The sequence below is a fragment of the Danio aesculapii genome, chromosome 14 (assembly GCF_903798145.1).
Source record: "Danio aesculapii chromosome 14, fDanAes4.1, whole genome shotgun sequence".
In the NCBI taxonomy this organism is placed as follows: domain Eukaryota; kingdom Metazoa; phylum Chordata; class Actinopteri; order Cypriniformes; family Danionidae; genus Danio; species Danio aesculapii.
The window spans coordinates 1539172-1558352 of record NC_079448.1 but is presented as its reverse complement, the minus strand read 5'-3'; the positions used below and the strand labels follow the sequence as shown (position 1 = coordinate 1558352).

At 42.0% G+C, this 19181-nt stretch overlaps 1 protein-coding gene across 1 annotated transcript in view; it reads left to right on the top strand.

Moving 5' to 3' along the window:
• Positions 1-854: 854 nt before the first annotated feature.
• Positions 855-19181, top strand: part of slc16a2 (solute carrier family 16 member 2) — a 55847-nt gene continuing 37520 nt past the window's right edge. Inside the window, exon 1 of the mRNA XM_056472976.1 lies at positions 855-1635. Coding sequence (XP_056328951.1) covers positions 1278-1635 — 358 coding nt within the window. The 5' untranslated portion in view covers positions 855-1277. The remainder of the gene's footprint in view (positions 1636-19181) is intronic.

Sequence of the window (19181 nt, the reverse complement as noted above, 5' to 3'; positions counted from 1 at the left end):
CATATATGCTCACTAATGGTGCCTGAAATGCGAAACTCGTGCTTTCAGTTTCTGAAAATGATTCTATTTACACTGTATTAACACTTTGTAGGTTGTTTTGGTTTAATAAAGCGTCAGGCTAATGTAAACAACGCGAGTCTTCTTTCATCACACATATACAGTGTGTGTGCGGATGTGTCCCTAGATAAAGGCATTACTGTACAGGGAAGCGCGTCACGGATCCTCCCCCTCCATACCATAATAACCCGTCATGGCTTCCCAAACCCGCCTCTATATGCACCGATTGCACTCCCGCGGCTGTCTATACCGACAAACTGTCATCCGCGGAGCCGGAGCGCTTTCGCAGCGGTGTCCTTGACCCATTTACCACCGGCGACTGTCTGATTTATGACCGGCGTTGATGGATCGTGCACTTGTCAGTGCAACTGCACCGGCCGGGGAATCAAACACTAAGCTCACCGGATGCGCCCGGTGTCGTCCGTTTTAGTGGCCGGTTGGGTTGTGAATGTGTCAGGAGGAGGCAGCTTTAAAAACACTGTAGATCTGCTGTCCTCGCGCCATCTCGAACAGCTCCCCGCGCGCTTCCTTGTTTCAGGCCAATTGCGGGACGGGCTGCTGGAGCCACAGAGGAGGGGTGGTCTCCGGTATCCGGTTCTTTCCGTAATCCTGCGCCGGTGGAATTTTAAATCCGTTCCTCCAGCGGGATCTGCGCAGTGGAGACTCGGCGGAACACGCTTTGTTCTTTACGCCGCGCGACTGTTACATTGTAACATTTGTAGAACGCGAGTTCTTTTTAGAACACTTTATTGATACAATGTTGCATTGTTTAGAACGCTCATCTGTTACACTGTTTCATTCGCGGGATAGTGCTTAGAACGTCGAGTAGTACGCTCTTGCGGGTGCTTTCATTGTTACATTGCAACAAAGTGAGCAGAGCAGCCCACCGGGACCCGGTGTAAATATTCAACAAATGATAGAGGAGGAGTCGGTGTACGATAAAAGGGATGTGGACCGAGAGCAGAGTTTTGGAGTTCTCACTTTTCACCTCAGAGAACGTTTGCTTGAAGTCCTGCAGCTTTATTATGAAGAGAGATCTCTCATAACAGGATTTGGGCATTATCGGGCGGATTATGAGTGATCATCCGTGCAAAGTGACGCGAGATTGACTTAGTTCTCTGCGAAATTCCTGAAGGGATTTATTTTTGTTCTTTTTCTCCTTCACTTGCATGTTATAAAGTAGTTCTCGGGGAAACGTGTCTGCATCCTCTCCCTGTAGGATGCACTCGGAAAGCGATGAAAACACGGTTAGTGGGACGCCCGGCTCGGAGGACCCGCAGGCTGAGGAGTCCTCCACCCCTGCGGAGGAGTTCGAGGAGCGCAAACTGGCTCCGGAGGACAGCACCGTGCAGCTTATACACACCGGCTGCACTGACAAGCGTCCGTCCACGCCGCCTGGCGCTCACCCTGAACAAGGCTTCGTTCCCCCGGAGGGGGGCTTCGGCTGGGTCGTGGTGTTTGCTGCTACATGGTGCAACGGCTCGATTTTCGGCATCCAGAACTCATTCGGGATTCTGCACATGATGCTGGTGAAGCACCACGAGGAGCTGACTGACCAGGCGTCTCAGTTTAAAGTGGGTGAGTCGAATCTTCCATCTGTTCAGTAAGTGCTGTGAGTGTGAGATTTGAAGTGCTGTCAGTGTGAGCTGAAGGGAGATTGAAGGCTTAAGGGATCACAGCTGATCATACGAGACTCTTCGTCTGCTGGAGCCGCCCGGAGCTGCTCTCTGAGCCGCCACGCTCTGACCGAGCAGCCGCCCACTCACATCACCTGCTCCACGGCCACCAGCAAGACTCACATGCGCTCAAACACCTGCTATAAATATACGATTGTGTTTTTTACTTCAGTGTCATGTCAAGCTAGAATGTTGTTATTTTAAGTTGAACTTATAGACTGAGGTAAAGTTTGGTTTTATATTCACACATTCTGACTTTCTCCTTAGCATTATAATTTCAGACAATGTTTGTTTTTCAAATTCTAATTCATATTAGCAGCCAATGACTATGAAAGCACAACATTGTTTACAGTCAGTATAATGGTGCTAATGTTGTTCTGAAGTCATATTACATGCTAATTCAGAGCGAATATTCAAAGTAGCAAACAACGTCAAACAACATAGAGACACAAGTTGTCACTTTAATCAAAAATGAACGAATGTGCGAATATAAAAGCAACTTTACCTCAATAACTAAAGAAAGGTATTGAAGACGACGACAGTTTATAGTAAAAACAGATGTTTTACCAATTAAAAATGCTCAAAGATTTAGATTACCAGATGAAAATAGATTTGCTTATTGTTTTTTTTTCTCACCAAGACAGAATTTACTTGATCGAAAATACAAAAAAGAATGATTTTTACAATATGAAGTATCTGTTTCTGTTTAATATGCTTTAAAATATAATTTTGAATCAAGACTGGATATTCAGCAGCATCGCTCCTTTCTCCAGTTTATAATGATGCTTTCTAATGAATTCAAATATGATGATTTTCTGCAGGTCAATTATTTATTCAATTACTCAGTTAAAATACAGTTTTTTATTATTTTCCATTAAATTTTTGAATAAAAATATGATTGTTTTGTTTGTTTAACACTTTTAAAAGTTTGAAGATCATTGTTTCCACACACTCCCCGTGTTGGCGTGGTGTGGGTGCTCTGGTTTCCCACACAGTCCAAACACATGCTCTATAGGTCAATTGAATAAACTAAATTGGCCGTAGTGTATGAGTGCGTGAGTGAGTGAGAGTGTATGGATGTTTCCCAGTGATGGGTTGCTGCTGGAAGAGCATCCACTGTGTAAAACATATGCTGGATAAGTTGGCGGTTCATTCCGCTGTGTCGACCCCTAATAAATAAAGGACTAAGCTGGAGGAAAATGAATGAATGAATGTTTAAAAAAAAAAACATGAAGCAGCACAACCATTTTCAACATTGATAATAATAATCAGAAATATTTCAGGATCATCAAATTCGCATATTTGAATGATTTCTGTCGCATTATGTGACTCTAAAGACTGGAGTAAGGATGCTGAAAAGTCATTTTTCAGTCACAGGAATTAAATTACAGTTTAAAATATATAAACATAGACAACAGATATTTTAAATATTGTTTTTTAGATCAAGCCTCCTCCTCACTGACTGACTTTGAAAGAACTGTTCTCTTAAATCATTCTCTTCAATTATTCATGACCATCTCAGAAAGCAGCCCCAGGAAGTTGCTTTGCATTTAGTAGATGTCAACTGATGTTCTAGTTATTATAATTGTTGTTTTAGTTCTGTAGCAAAACTAAAAGCAGTTTTGCAATCGCTCCGTTCAAACCTTGCAGCTAGCAGACATCAATAAATCCACATGTTTCTCAAACAGAGTGATGCAAACAGTCAAAAATGCTGGCGCGGGTTATTAATAATCTGATAATAAAAACTCATATCATGTTCTTCAGACAAAATTATTATGAAATTTGATTTACTTTGCTTAAGTGATGTTTAACAAAGTAATACCTGTTATTACTCCCCAACCCTCTTCACTGACACCCCTCCGCCATCCAATGCCCTGCATTCCCCAAACCCACCCCCCCGCTTTTCACTTTCGTCCTCTCCCCTTTCATGCGCAACACCTCTAAATCCATGAGTAACGTGCTGGATCCAACCCAGGCTCATTCTGAGAACGTAGTCTCGTGGATGTTTCTAGAGACCGTGAAATACGTCCCGGGAGGTACGTATTTTTGCAGTTTTTTTTTCGCAAATCCGCGAGAGGCCGCTGTGTGCGCTTTTTCAATATATCGTCTGCCTGGTTGACAGAATGATTGACCGTGCGACCGGCCAATCGACTGACCTCCTCCTTCCCTTAACACAACTAACGACGATTCACAAAAGCCATCCAGAAAATAAAAAGCCCTCGTCTGATTTTTACCACGTTTTCGGATTTTGACCACATTCTCACCCTGTGATGAACTTGTTCGCTTCATTTTTTGGATTTTTATTTTTCGTTTCTTAACTGATTTCTGGAACTGCTCTTTCCCGGATTCGAACCCAGTCGTCGTCGTCGTCGCGGTCAGCCCCTCTCTGCGCATTGAGTCTGCCGACGTACACGAAGAGCTAACTGAACAAACTGGCTGCGGCGGGAAAGTCCTCCACACGGAGGCGAGCGGCCGGCCGGCAAGTGCCGAAAGGAAATGCATCACACCGCCCCGCAGCATTCGCTTAAAAAAATGAAATGCAGCCATACCTACCCCCGGCTACGTATTTCGCTGCCTCCAAAAACGTCCACAGGACTACGTTTTCAGAATGAACCTGAGTTGGCTGGATCCGTTACCCCAATCTGTTCCAGGACCTCGCAATTCACAAATTAAGCACTGCCTCCAACATTAATGGCGAGCCACTGAACAAACTAAGGTACGCGGTTAGCTGGTAAGCAGGAAAAGGATTTGCATCATACTGCCCCATAGCATTCATTTTAAAGATGAAATGCAGCCATACGCTCTTCTGGCTACATAATTTGCGATCTCCAGAAATCCATATACGGGTACATTTTCAAACCACTGTTGTTCAATGACTTTACGCATTAAAACTGCACTTTAGGTTGAACACTAATATCTTGCAAAACAACGTAAAATATTATATACCATCATCATGGAAAAGACAAAAGAAATAAGTTATTAGAAATTAATTATTAAGACGTTCAAGTTTAAAACTGTGTCGAAAAAAAAGTCTCTATGCTAAACAGCACAATATTTGAACGATATTCACAAGAGGGTGAATAATAATCATTCAGTCTTCAAATGAAATTAAATCACTTATACACGTGTGCACTAATGAGTGAAAAGCTGAGGTTCAGACAGTGCAAAATACAACAACATACTCCAAAACAATACAGTAAAATACAGTCTGTACAAAAGACAACAAATACACAAAAGAAAACACGCACATGTAGACACAAGTACACAGTCAAACAGTATGTGTACACATAGTTTGACTGTTGGTGGATGATTATCACAGGCAGTGTTGTTGTTAAGCATATGCAGTGTTGGTGTTAAGTTCAACGGTACTTTCTGTAAAGCAGACCAAGAGATCAATTCCACTGCATTTGAGAGCAGTATCAGTCACAAACCCTCCTGAACCTGCGAATGTACCCGACAACCCCTGATCTCACTTCTGATCCGCTGCCCACGTCGGCCTGAGAGAAAACAAGCGAGAGTCCACATGCTAATAATCCCGTAAATGTCTTGCAGGCCTCTGGATGTTTGTCAGGAAACCGCCATCTGTGTTCCCTGAGCTCCGATTTTATGCCCTGTAAATCTCAGTGCAGTCTACACATGCGCCGATATCCAATAATAACACATTATATCATGATAATACACATGCTACCATGAGCATTTCAACATACTGTGTGCACTCAATAAATGACGTTGGCGATTTGTTCAAACTACTTATGTAAAATGAGCTGAAACAATACAATTCTTGAGTTTTTATTGGCGACAACTTAATTGTTTTATGTTCAATCCACTTAAATTTGTAAAAACTAGTAAGTTAACTTAAATCTAAAATTGATTGTGTGGAACCCAGCATGTTTTACAGTGTTTAAACATTAATAAATAAAACTATTAGAGTGTTTTTTTATAAGAATATTCAGATTGCAGTGGTGTTCATAACAGCGCCAAATACTTGAAGCCTTAAGATGTTTATTTTAAGCTTAAATATTATTTTCAGATGTCTGGCCTACGGCATGCGGAGATATGAATTGAAAATGCTCTGGATATTTATAGGCCTATTGTTGGTTAACAATAAGGCTCCGATTCAGAGGAGTTTTATTGCTTCATGTTGTGCTTTATTCCGGAATAATAACCACCTGGATGTACTTTATCCTGTTTATTAAATGGCTACTTGCGATAAAATGTAAAATTAGACACAAAAGACACATTAGACACATTGTTCTGAGCTGTAATAATGTATTAATTCTTTAATTAAATGCAAAACTGAAAGACATGAAAACAGCTGATGGAGTATACAAAACCTGCGCATTATTCAGACACTAGATGGCGCCAAACAGTCAAAAAGACAAAGCTGATAGAAACTAAACTGGCTGAATGGAGTATACACTAACCTGCGCATTATTCAGACACTAGATGGCATCAAACAGTCAAAAACGAAAACAGCTGATGGAGTATACACTAACCTGCGCATTATTCAGACACAAGATGGCGCCAAACAGTCAAAAACACAAAGCTGATAGAAACTAAACTGGCTGAATGGAGTATACACTAACCTACACATTATTCAGACACAAGATGGTGCCAAACAGTCAAAAACACAAAGCTGACAAAAGCTAAAACAGCTGATGGAGTATACACTAACCTGAGCATTATTCAGACACTAGATGGTGCCAAACAGTCAAAAACACAAAGCTGATAGAAACTAAACTGGCTGAATGGAGTATACACTAACCTGTGCATTATTCAGACACTAGATGGTGCCAGAAAGTCAAAAACAAAAGCATCTAAATATGGATGTTAACATATTCACTGATGATCAAGATACTTGAAATACCTGTGTTATTTAGTGGTTGTTATCTGGGAATAGCATATTTAGGAATGTTGTGGTTGACTAATCAGAATCAAATATTCCAGACAGTCGTGTAATATGGTAAGTTATTGCACTGGGAGTACACAAGAACTAACAATTGACAACTTAAGTTGTATCAATGCTAACAAAGATGAACGTATACTGTAATAAATGTATTGTTTATTGTTTTTTCATGTTAGTAAACGCATCAATTAATATTATTACACAGCTGTGGGGAATCCTCGATACTGATTTGTCAGTCGTGACATTATAAGGTATGTTATTCCTAGATAAAAACTGATAAATAACATAGGGAATACGTTCACATTCATATACTTACAGCCACATTCAATAATATTTAGGTTAGTGTATACTGCTTTTTTGACTGTTTGGCGCCATCTTGTGCCTGAATAATGTGCAGGTTAGTGTATACTCCATCAGCTGTTTTCATTTCTGTCAGCTTTGTGTTTTTGTCTGTTTGGCGCCATCTAGAGTCTGAATAATGCGCAGGTTAGTGTATACTCCATCATCTGTTTTAGTTTGTGTTTTCGCCTGTTTGGCGCCATCTTTTGTGTGAATAATGCGCAGGTTAGTGTATACTCCATCAGCTGTTTTAGCTTGTGTTTTTGACTGTTTGGTGCCATCTTGTGCCTGAATAATGCACAGGTTAGTGTATACTCCATCAGCTGTTTTCATTCTGTCAGCTTTGTGTTTTTGACTGTTTGGCGCCTTCTTGTGTCTGAATAGTGCGCAGGTTAGTGTATACTCCATCAGCTGTTTTAGTTTGTGTTTTCGCCTGTTTGGCGCCATCTTGTGTGTGAATAATGCGCAGGTTAGTGTATACTCCATCAGCTGTTTTAGTTTGTGTTTTCGCCTGATTGGCACCATCTTGTGTCTGAATAATGCACAGGTTAGTGTATACTCCATCAGCTGTTTTAGTTTGTGTTTTCGCCTGATTGGCACCATCTTGTGTCTGAATAATGCACAGGTTAGTGTATACTCCATCAGCTGTTTTCATTCTGTCAGCTTTGTGTTTTCGCCTGTTTGGCGCCATCTTGTGTGTGAATAATGCGCAGGTTAGTGTATACTCCATCAGCTGTTTTAGCTTGTGTTTTTGACTGTTTGGCGTCATCTAGAGTCTGAATAATGTGCAGGTTAGTGTATACTCCATCAGCTGATTCAGTTTGTGTTTTCACCTGTTTGGCGCCATCTTGTGTCTGAATAATGCGCAGGTTAGTGTATACTCCATCATCTGTTTTAGCTTGTGTTTTTGACTGTTTGGCGCCATCTTGTGTCTGAATAATGCGAAGGTTAGTGTATACTCCATCAGCTGTTTTCATTTCTGTCAGCTTTGTGTTTTTGACTGTTTGGCGCCATCTTGTGTGTGAATAATGCGCAGGTTAGTGTATACTCCATCAGCTGATTCAGTTTGTGTTTTCACCTGTTTGGCGCCATCTTGTGTCTGAATAATGCGCAGGTTAGTGTATACTCCATCATCTGTTTTAGCTTGTGTTTTTGACTGTTTGGCGCCATCTTGTGTCTGAATAATGCGAAGGTTAGTGTATACTCCATCAGCTGTTTTCATTTCTGTCAGCTTTGTGTTTTTGACTGTTTGGTGCCATCTTGTGTCTGAATAATGCGCAGGTTAGTGTATACTCCATCAGCTGTTTTCATTTGTCTTTTTGACTGCTTGTCACCACCTAGAGTCTGAATAATGTGCAGGTTAGTGTATACTTCATCACCTGTTTTAGTTTCTGTCAGTTGCATTTGATTAAAGAATTATTAAACTATTACAGCTCAGAATAATGTTTATGCACACTCCATTAAACCAGCAAATAATGATGTCTTTCAAAGCTCACCCAGACTGACAGATTTACAGTTTATTTTTATCACCGCTTAATTTTTTGAAGGCCTTCTAAAAAGATTTTCTTGTGATTAATTACATGCTCATGCTGATCAGTTATCTATGGTTCACACCAAGCTTTTATAAGGTCGAAGAAACAAAACATCATCCTCATGCACTTATAAATCGATTTTTGCTGATGTGTTTAAATATATATATATATTTACACTTATTTGTTGTAGATGAAAGTGCTACTAATTGCAGAATGACAAAAATCCGAGCAAATGCTAAAGGCATAGTTCACCCAAAACTGAACATTCTGTTGTTGTTTACTCTTCTTTCACTTGGCTCAAGCCTGTTTTGTCTTTCTTTTTTTTTCTGCTGAACACAAAAGAAGATATTTTGAAGAATGCTAGACTTTGAACTTTACAATTGACTTCCAATGTATTTGTTTAGCCTACAATGGAAGTCAATGGTTACAGGTTTCCAGCTTTCTTCAAAGCATCTTCTTTTGTGTTCAACAGTGTAAAGAAACAGTGGTCAGCACTGTGCCCTCGCAGCAAGAAGGTTGCTGGTTCAAGTCTCGGCTGGGTCAGTTGGTGTTTCAGTGTGGAGCTTGCATGTTCTCCCCGTGTTGGCGTGGGTTTCCTCCGGGTGCTCCGGTTTCCCCCACAGTCCAAACACATGCGCTATAGGGGAATTGATGAACTAAATTGGTCATAGTGAATGAGTGTGTGTGGGTGTTTCCTAGTACTGGGTTATGGCTGAAAGGGCATCCACTGTGTAAAACATATGCTGGAATAGTTGGTGGTTCATTCTGCTGTGGTGACCCCTGCTAAATAACGAGACTAAGCCAAAAGAAAATAAATCAGTGAGTATAAAGTAAGTGAACTTCCCCTTTAAATCGTTCTTCCCTCAAACATAATAAGACCAGCAGGTTCTGCACTTGTTCTTTTACAGGATTTACAACAGCGAGACTCTCCTTCTGTGTGACGGCTCTTTATTTAATCTGATTGGTCCATGTGGGCGTGTCCTGGGTCCCCCCGCTGCGCTCACATGGTTTAGCCTGTCCCAACAACACACACACACAACTGTTTAATCTCAATGGGGGATTACAATAGACCCTCCCACACAACTGCACATGTAGGTTAACACAAAAAGAGCTCCGTCTCGGCTGGAGAAAACACACTTCACCACATTCCAGCTCATTCTTGCTATGGAGTCTTGCTTTTACACCGATTCATTAGATATAATGCTCGCAGACACTGTGTTTCAGGCATTAAAACTGTAACGGTGCATGTGTAACCATAGTTTATATGTAAATGTCATTTTCCTTCAGCTTAGTCCCTTTAATTATCAGACGTCGCCACAGCGGAATGAACCGCCAACTATTCCAGCATATGTTTTACACACCGGATGCCCTATGAGAATAGTTTACTTGGGTTTTATATGGGATGTGTTTTACATGTATTCCTATGGAATTGGATCTGTTCGTTAAAACACACACACACACACACACACACACACACACACACACAAATACAGAGAGAGAGACAGACAAACACAACTGCAAACACATAGAGACAAACACATATTCACACACAGGCACACATACTCAAACAGAGAAAGAGACACACATACATACACACAAAGAGAAAACGACACACAAAACACAACACACACTCACAGAGACACACACACACACACACAGATCATGTTTCCTGTATGTATATCTGGACTGAACTCAGATGCTCTCTCTGCTCTGCTGTGTTTCTCCACAGCTCTGCTATTCTTACAGTACTCAGCTGCATGTTCTGAAGGTCAACAATTGTGGAATGAACCGCCAACTATTCCAGTATATTTTACACAGCGGATGCCTAGTACTGGGAAACACCCATACACACTCATTAACACACACACTCATACACTACGGGCAGTTTACTTCATCAATTCCCCTATAGCGCATGTGTTTGGACTGTGGGGGAAACCGGAGCACCCAGAGGAAACCAACGCCAACATGGGGAGAACATGCAAACTCCACACAGAAATGCCAACTGACCCAGCCGGGGCTCGAGCATTATTTGTGAGATTATTTAAGGCTTTGAAACATGTTCAAACACTGAGAGTGAGGGTCAAGCTCACGCACATGTCTGCACACACACAATCCTGCTGAAAGTCTGAATGAAAAGGCTTTTCTTACAGCGCAGGTGAAGTGAGTTGAAGCGCTGAGAACACTAGACGAGTGTTGGGAAGGCGGTCGTCGGCTGTCTGACATGAAACTGATAGTTTTCTTGCTCTGCTCACAAGTAGAGGCGATGAGAGTCTATGAAAACGTTTGACTGATGCCTTAATCATAGGCCAGACAAGAGTAGCGCACATTCACTACTGTTTAATGATATTTAATTGATGATTTAATATTATCAATTATTGAAATGACAGCAAGCTGCCCCGGGGGACAGCCACTCTCCCTGGGCTTGCTGTCTGGGCTCCTGAGTGCCCCCTCACCCTCCACTTCCAGGGTTCCAGGCCCCAGCATGCTCCCCCGGGGACAGCCACTCTCCCTGGGCTTGCAGTCTGGGCTCCTGAGTGCCCCTTTACCCTCCACTTCCAGGGTTCCAGGCCCCAGCATGCTCCCCCGGGGACGGCCACACTCCCTGGGCTTGCAGTCTGGGCTCCTGAGTGCCCAGACTGCAAGCTGGGCAAGCTTACCCATCTCTACCAGGGTTTCAGGCCCCAGCGTACTGCCCTGGGGGACAGCCACACTCCCTGGCCTATCAGTCTGGGCTCCTGAGTGCCCCCTTACCCTCCACTTCCAGGGTTTCAGGCTGCAGCATGCTGCCCCGGGGGACAGCCACTCTCCCTGGGCTTGCAGTCTGGGCTCCTGAGTGCCCCTTTACCCTCCACTTCCAGGGTTTCAGGCCCCAGCATGCTGCCCCGGGTGCCAGCCACTCTCCCTGGGCTTGCAGTCTGGGCTCCTGAGTGCCTCCTTACCCTCCACTTCCAGGGCTTCAGGCACCAGCGTGCTGCCCCGTGGGCCAGCCACTCTCCCTGGACTTGCAGTCTGGGCTCCTGAGTGCCCCCTTACTCTCCACTTCCAGGGTTTCAGGCCCCAGCTTGCTGCCCCGTGGGCCAGCCACTCTCCCTGGGCTTGCAGTCTGGGCTTCTGAGTGCCCCCTTGCCCTCCACATTCAAACTCTGGCCCAAGCAAGCTGCCTGGGGGCCAGCCACTCTCTCACGGCTAGCAGTTTGGGCTGCTGAGGGCCCTCTTGCTCTCCTCCTTCAGGGTCTCTTGCCCCATCGTTCTGCCCCTGAGGCCAGCCACTCTCCCTGGGCTTGCAGTCTGAGTTGTTGAGGTCCCCCTTGCTCTCCACTTCCAGTCTCTCTGGCCCCACCGAGCTGCTCGGAGGCCAGCCATTTTCCCAGGGCTAGCATTATGGTCTCCCGAGGGCCCCGTTTCCCTACACCTCCATCCTCTCTGGCCCCAGCAAGCTGCCCAGGGGGCCTGGACTTTTAAGTAATGTAATATCTGCACACTTTGTAGATAAAAAAGATATTAAAAAATATTGGTACGTTTTCAGAATGAGCCTGGGTTGGCTTTTTTCCAACATTCTTCAGAATATCTTGTTTTGTGCCGCTCGAGTGTGCGTAAATGGTGAGGAGATGTTCATTTGTGGGTGAACTGTCCTTTTAATATGGAACAGGCCAATTTCATTAAACTCTGGTGTAATAAGCAGCTGATCAATCTGTCATGTTTTAGTAATGATCACAGAGCAGTTTCCCAAAACAACAGTGTGACGGTCCACAAGAACACTGCCAGAATCACAGATTTGTGTATGCCGTTTCTGCCAAATGAGTGTTTCTGAATCTGTCATCCGATGATTAAAGTATGTTAGCCTCAATATGTGCAGCTGGGGATTGTGTGTGTGTGTGTGTGTGTGGGTGTGTGAGCTGATTGAGGGCACACAGTCATTTTTTGGCCTGTATTTTCAGGACGCTGTGTGCACATATTAGCTCTGCTGTTTGACAGAATAGCCGGAGGTGAAAGATGACAAATGATGTTGAACAGATTCAGGAATTTTTCACAGTATTTCCTCTAATATTTTTTCTTCTGAAAGTCTTCTTTGTTTTATTTCAGCTGGAATAAAAGCAGTTTTTAATTTTTTAAAAGCCATTTTAAGGTCAATATTATTAGCCCCCTTAAGCAATATCAGTTTTGGATTGTCTCCCGAACAAACCACTGTTATACAATGACTTGCCTAATTACCCTAACTTTACCCTAATTACCCTAGTTAAGCCTTTAAATGTGACTTTAAGCTGAATACTAGTGTCTTGAAGAATATCTAGTCTAATATTATGTGCTGTCATCATGGCAAAGAGAAAATAAATCAGTTATTAGAGATGAGCTATTAAAACTAGTATGATTAGAAATGTGTTGAGAAAATCTGCTCTCTGTTAAACAGAAATTGGAGACCAAAATGTACAGGAGGGCTAATAAATCTGACTGTATATAAGCATATATTTTAGTCACAGATGTTTAAAATCATATAAAGAATGAATGGATGTGAGCCACATCTCTGAGCGGCTGAATCAGAGCCAGTGTCACTATAGTGAATTATTCCAGCGGATCTGAACTCTGCATGTCAATGACCCTGGAGGACTCCCAGTGAATACATCTCAACTAGAGCAGGAATAATTCAGCCTAGATACATACAGACAGGCAGCGTTCATTTATACAATCCCAACATCCAAACAGGCTTCATTGATAATTCCAGTACTTTATCTTTTGGATTTTAATATATAATAATAATATACACTCACCGGCCACTTTATTAGGTACACCTTACTAGTACCGGGACGGACCCCCTTTTGCCTTCAGAACTGCCTTAATCCTTCATGGCAGAGATTCAACAAGCTACTGGAAATATTCCTCAGAGATTTTGCTCCATATTGACATGATAGCATCACGCAGTTGCTGCAGATTTGTCGGCTGCACATCCATGATGCCAATCTCCCGTTCCACCACATCCCAAAGGTGCTCTATTGGATTGAGCTCTGGTGACTGTGGAGGCCATTTGAGTACAGTGAACTCATTGTCATGTTCAAGAAACCAGTCTGAGATGATTCACGCTTTATGACATGGTGTGTTATCCTGCTGGAAGTAGCCATCAGAAGATGAGTACAGTGTGGTCATAAAGGGATGGACATGGTCAGCAACAATACTCTAGGCTGTGGCGTTGACCATGCTCAATTGGTACTAATGGACCCAAAGTGTGCCAAGAAAATCTCCCCCACACCATTACACCACCACCAGCAGCCTGAACCACTGATACAAGGCAGGATGGATCCATGCTTTCATGTTGTTGATGCCAAATTCTGACCCGACCATCCGAATGTGGCAGCATACACCGAGACTCATCAGACCAGGCAACGTTTCTTCAATCTACTATTGTTCAATTTTAGTGAACCTGTGCGAATTGTAGCCTAAGTTTCCTGTTCTGGCTAATTAGATATTAGTGTTAACGAGCAGTCAGACAGGTGTACCTAATAAAGTGGCCGGTGAGTGTATATATACATATATATGTGTATGTGTGTATCTGGGATAACAACATATCTTGGAATGTTTCACTGACCAATCAGAATCGAGTATTCCAGACAGCAGTGTAATAAGTAAGGGATAATGAACATCCAGCTGGTTGTTGTCTTGTTATCAACAGCTGTTGTATAAGATTGAGGACGGACCGGCTGGATGTATGTTATGCTGATTATTACACGGCTATTGCATCAAAACTAAACATTGATCTGAGCTGTAATAATTCACTAGCTCTTTAATTGAATGCAGCATACACTAACAGACTGATCATTATTATTGTCCAGTCACAAGATGGTACCAAATAGTCTACAACAGCACAGTGACAATACGCATATATGATTTAATCTCCTAGCAGTGCTAATATGCAGCCAAATCGCAGTGCTATGATATTGCTTTTTTTGACGGCATACTCATGTATATAAAAAAATGAAATCAAAGACAAAAATGCTTGAAGCCGCTTCTACGTGCTGAATTGGACGAACTAACTCCGACGTTACCCCAATGAAAGGCAATGTATGGAACACACCAAACCTACTAGCCAGTAGTGGTAGGACTAAATATCAATATGCCGATTTATTGTGTATTGATTTATTGTAAAATAAGTTGGCCAAGTTTATTAAGTGTCTTAAGCTGCTCATAGGTATAATAATGGCAAAATATTGTGATAATATCGTATCGTGAGTTAACCTGTGAGTCCCGGCCCAAAGACTGAGCGAGGGAAGGAGTTTCTGGCTGCTTCTCTCCATGCTCTCCTGAACAAATGAGGCAATAATGAAACATATGGAGCAGACTCATTACAGACAATCAGGATCTGGAGCAAGCGAGAGGGTGATATAATGAAAAACAGAGCGAACCGCCACCAAACAAAGAGAACAATGGAGATGTTTGAGTGGGAATGCTTTCTGAAGTTAAATCCTATTAATTTCCTCCACACAGAGACAATGGAGCGCTTCCTCAACGTCAGCCTCGTTTTCATGATCATATAAATAAAAAGAACGATCCTGCAACTTCTGTCTTAAAGAGACAGTTCATCTAAACCTGAAAATACTGTCATCATTTATTCAGTTTCTTTCTTCCGTTAAACACAAAAGAAGATACTTTGAAGAATGATGGAAACCTGTAACCATTAACTTTCATATTGGTTTTTCCTACTATGGAAGTCAATGGTTACAGGTTTCAGCGACTTTTTTAAAGGGACAGTTCACCCAAAACTGAAAATACTGTCATTGTTTATTCAGTTTCTTTCTTCTGTTCAACACAATAGAAGATGTTTTGAAGAAATAAGTAACCATTTACTTTCATGTGTGTTTTTCCTACTATGGAAGTCAATGGTTACAGGTTTTCAGCAAAGTTTTTTTTTAAAGGGACAGTTCACCCAAAACTGAAATCACTGTGATAGTTTTATTCATCCTCCAGAGTTTCTTTCTTCTGTTAAACACAAAAGAAGATACTTTGAAAAATGCTGGAAACCTGTAACCATTGACTTTCATATGCTTGTTTCCTACTATGGAAGTCAGTGGTTACAGGTTTCAGTGACTTTTTTAAAGGGACAGTTCACCCAAAGCCGAAATTACCGTGATCATTTATTCATCCGCCAGAGTTTCTTTCTTCTGTTCAACACAAAAGAAGGTGTTTTGAAGAAACCTGTAACCATTGACTTTGATATGTGTTTTTCCTACTATGGAAGTCAATGGTTACCGGTTTCACCGACTTTTTTAAAGGGACAGTTCACCCAAAACTGAAATTACTGTGGCCGTTTATTCATCTTCCAGATCAGAGTTTCTTTCTTCTGTTCAACGCAATAGAAGATGTTTTGAAGAAACATGTAACCATTTACTTTCATGTGTGTTTTTCCTACTATGGAAGTCAATGGTTACAGGTTTTCAGCAAAGTTTTTTTAAAGGGACAGTTCACCCAAAACTGAAATCACTATGATAGTTTTATTCATCCTCCAGAGTTTCTTTCTTCTGTTAAACACAAAAGAAGATACTTTGAAGAATGCGGGAAACCTGTAACCATTGACTTTCATATGCTTGTTTCCTACTATGGAAGCCAATGGTTACAGGTTTTCAGTGATTTTTTTAAGGGGACAGTTCACCCAGAACCAAAAATACTGTGATCATTTATTCATTTTCCACTTGTTGCAGATATGAGTTTCTTTCTTCATTTGAACACAAAAGAAGATATTTCGAAGAAAGCTGGAAACCTGTAACCTTTGACTTTCATATTTGTTTTTTCTAGCATGGAAGTCAATGGTTACAGGTTTTCAGCAACTTTTTTTAAAAGGACAGTTCACCCAAAGCCGAAATTACCGTGATCATTTATTCATCCGCCAGAGTTTCTTTCTTCTGTTCAACACAAATGAAGGTGTTTTAAAGAAACCTGTAACCATTGACTTTCATATGTGTTTTTCCTACCATGAAGGTCAATGGTTACAGGTGTTCAGTGACTTTTTTTAAAGACACAGTTCACTCAAAACCGAAAATACTGTGATCATTTATTTATCCTCCAGAGTTTCTTTCTTCTGTTGAACAAAAAGAAGATGTTTTGAAGAAACCTGTAGACTTTTATATTTGTTTTTCTTACTATGGAAGTCAATGGTTACCGGTTTTCAGTATTCTTCACAATATTTTTTGTGTGTGTTAAACTTAAGAAATAAACTAAAGATTATAGTTTATTATAATATAGGATGAGTAAATTAAGAGTAAGTACATTTTTTGGGATGAATTATGCATTTAATCGCTGCTTAGACACTCAACCAAAGTTAAATAATGTTCAAATTCCTGTTTATTTAGACATTTTAGTTTTTAGGGATTTGCATATGCAGGTTATGGTCTCAAGCTTCTCATTTCAACTTACAAATTATTCTAATAAATTTGCTTACAAATTGAATTTTATTTTGGTAACACTTTATTTTTGTCTGTTACAACTGTTTGTGGGGCGACATGGTGCCTCAGTGGTTAGCACTGTGGAGTCACAGCAAGAAGGTTCCTGGTTCAAGTCCCAGCTGGGTCAGTTGGCATTTCTGTGTGGAGTTTGCATGTTCTCCCCGTGTTGGTGTGGGTTTCCTCCGGGTGCTCCATTTTCCACCACAGTCCAAACACATGTGCTATAGGGAAATTGATCAACTAAACTGGCTGTAGTGTATGTGTGTGGGTGTTTCCCAGTGCTGGGTTGCAGCTTGAAGGGTATCCGCTGTGTAAATATGCTGGATAAGTTGGCTGGATAAGTCATTCCACCGTGGCGACCCCTGATGAACAAAGGAAAATAAATGAAAGTCAGTGGTTTTCAGCATTCTTCAAAATATCTTCTTTTGTGTTCAACTGAAGATAGAAACTAAAGGTTTTGAAGCACTTGAGGGAGAGTAAACAGTGAGTAAATGACATTTTTGGGATAAATTATACCTTTAATCACTGGCAAGACACTAAACAAATGTTGTTTCAAGAGTTCACACTCAGCTGATGATTGATTATAAGCAAGTTTAGCATGTTGTCCCGGGAGAGAGCCCTGAGCTCTAAAGGTGCTGGAGTCCTGGGCTCCCTCCCATTTGCAGTGCGAGAGAGGAGCTTTGAGCTCAGGTAGATATCGAGAACTCCCCCTTTTTGATAAGAGCTGATGACAGAAAATGATTGCCGTGAGGAGAGATGTGGCAGGATGAGAGTTTGACTGTGGTGCTAAATTTAGATTGATCAATTCACTTGTAGTGCATGTTTTTTGGAATGTGGAAGGAAACCGGAGAACCCGGGGGAAACCCACGGCAGCACAGAAACGACAGCCGGCCTGTTAAAGGACTAGAACCGGTGCCGTTCTTGCTGTGAGGCAACAGTGTTAATCACTGGGCCACCGTGCCGCGCTATGAAAGGAAAGGTGGAGGAGTAGGGGTGGAAGGGGGGATTCTTCAAATTGAAGATGGCCATAGTGAGAAACCCTGGCTCTTTATAGTGGGTTAGGACTGGCCTGATTGGTGGATCATACATAGCTAATGCAGAACCAGCCATGTTCAATCATAATCACGTGATCCTCTCGAAATTATGCCAAATTTGAGTTCTGGTTTTAATTTTAGTTTTAGGGATTTGCGTGTACAGATTTGAGTCTCAAGCTTGAAGCTTCTCATTTCAAAGGAAAAATTCTGCAGTTATTCATTCATTCACTTTCCTTCGGCTAAGTCTCCTTATTTCATCAGGGGTCGCCACAGCGGAATGAACCGCCAACTATTCCAGCATATGTTTTACGCAGCGGATGCCCTTCCAGCTGCAACCCAGTACTGGAAATAACCCATATTCACTCTTTCACACACACACACACACACACACACACACACACACACACACACACACACACACACACACACACACACGCATACATTCATTCATTTATTTTCCTTCGACTTAGTTCCTTTATTAATCTGGGATCGCCACAGCGTAATGAACCGCCAACTATTCCAGCATATGTTTTACAAAGCGGATGCCCTTCCAGCTGCAACCCAACACTGGGAAACACCCATACACACTCATTAACACACACACTCATACACTATGGTCAATTGAGTTCATCAATTACCCTATAGCGCATGTGTTTGGACTGTGGGGTAAACCGGAGCACCCGGAGGAAACCCACGCCAACACTGGGAGAACATGCAAACTCCACACAGAAACACCAACTGACCCAGCCGAGACTCGAACCAGCGACCTTCTTGCTGTGAGGTGACAGTGCTAATTGTGTGCTTCTTTATATATATGGTAACTGCTGAAACATTTGCATCTGCAGAATTGATTTCTGTTCAGAGTTTGTCCTCCTGACTCCTCTTCAGATTGTTGTGTTGCTGGCTGTGCATTATTGATGATGCCTTTAAACTGAAGACCTCCAGCCCTTTCTGCTCTCTCTGTGTGTGTGTGTGTGTGTGTGTGTGTGTGTGTGTGTGTGTGTGTGTGTGTGTGTGTGTGTGTGTGTGTGTGTGTGCGTGTGTGTGTGTGTGTGTGTCTGTGTGTGTTTTCATCCTGGAGGAAGATAATCCACTGCTAATAGTCAGTGGAATGTTTAATCCCTCAAAAATGGACACACACACACACATGCACACTCAATCATACACACACTTAAACACACATACACATACTCACATAGACACACACACTC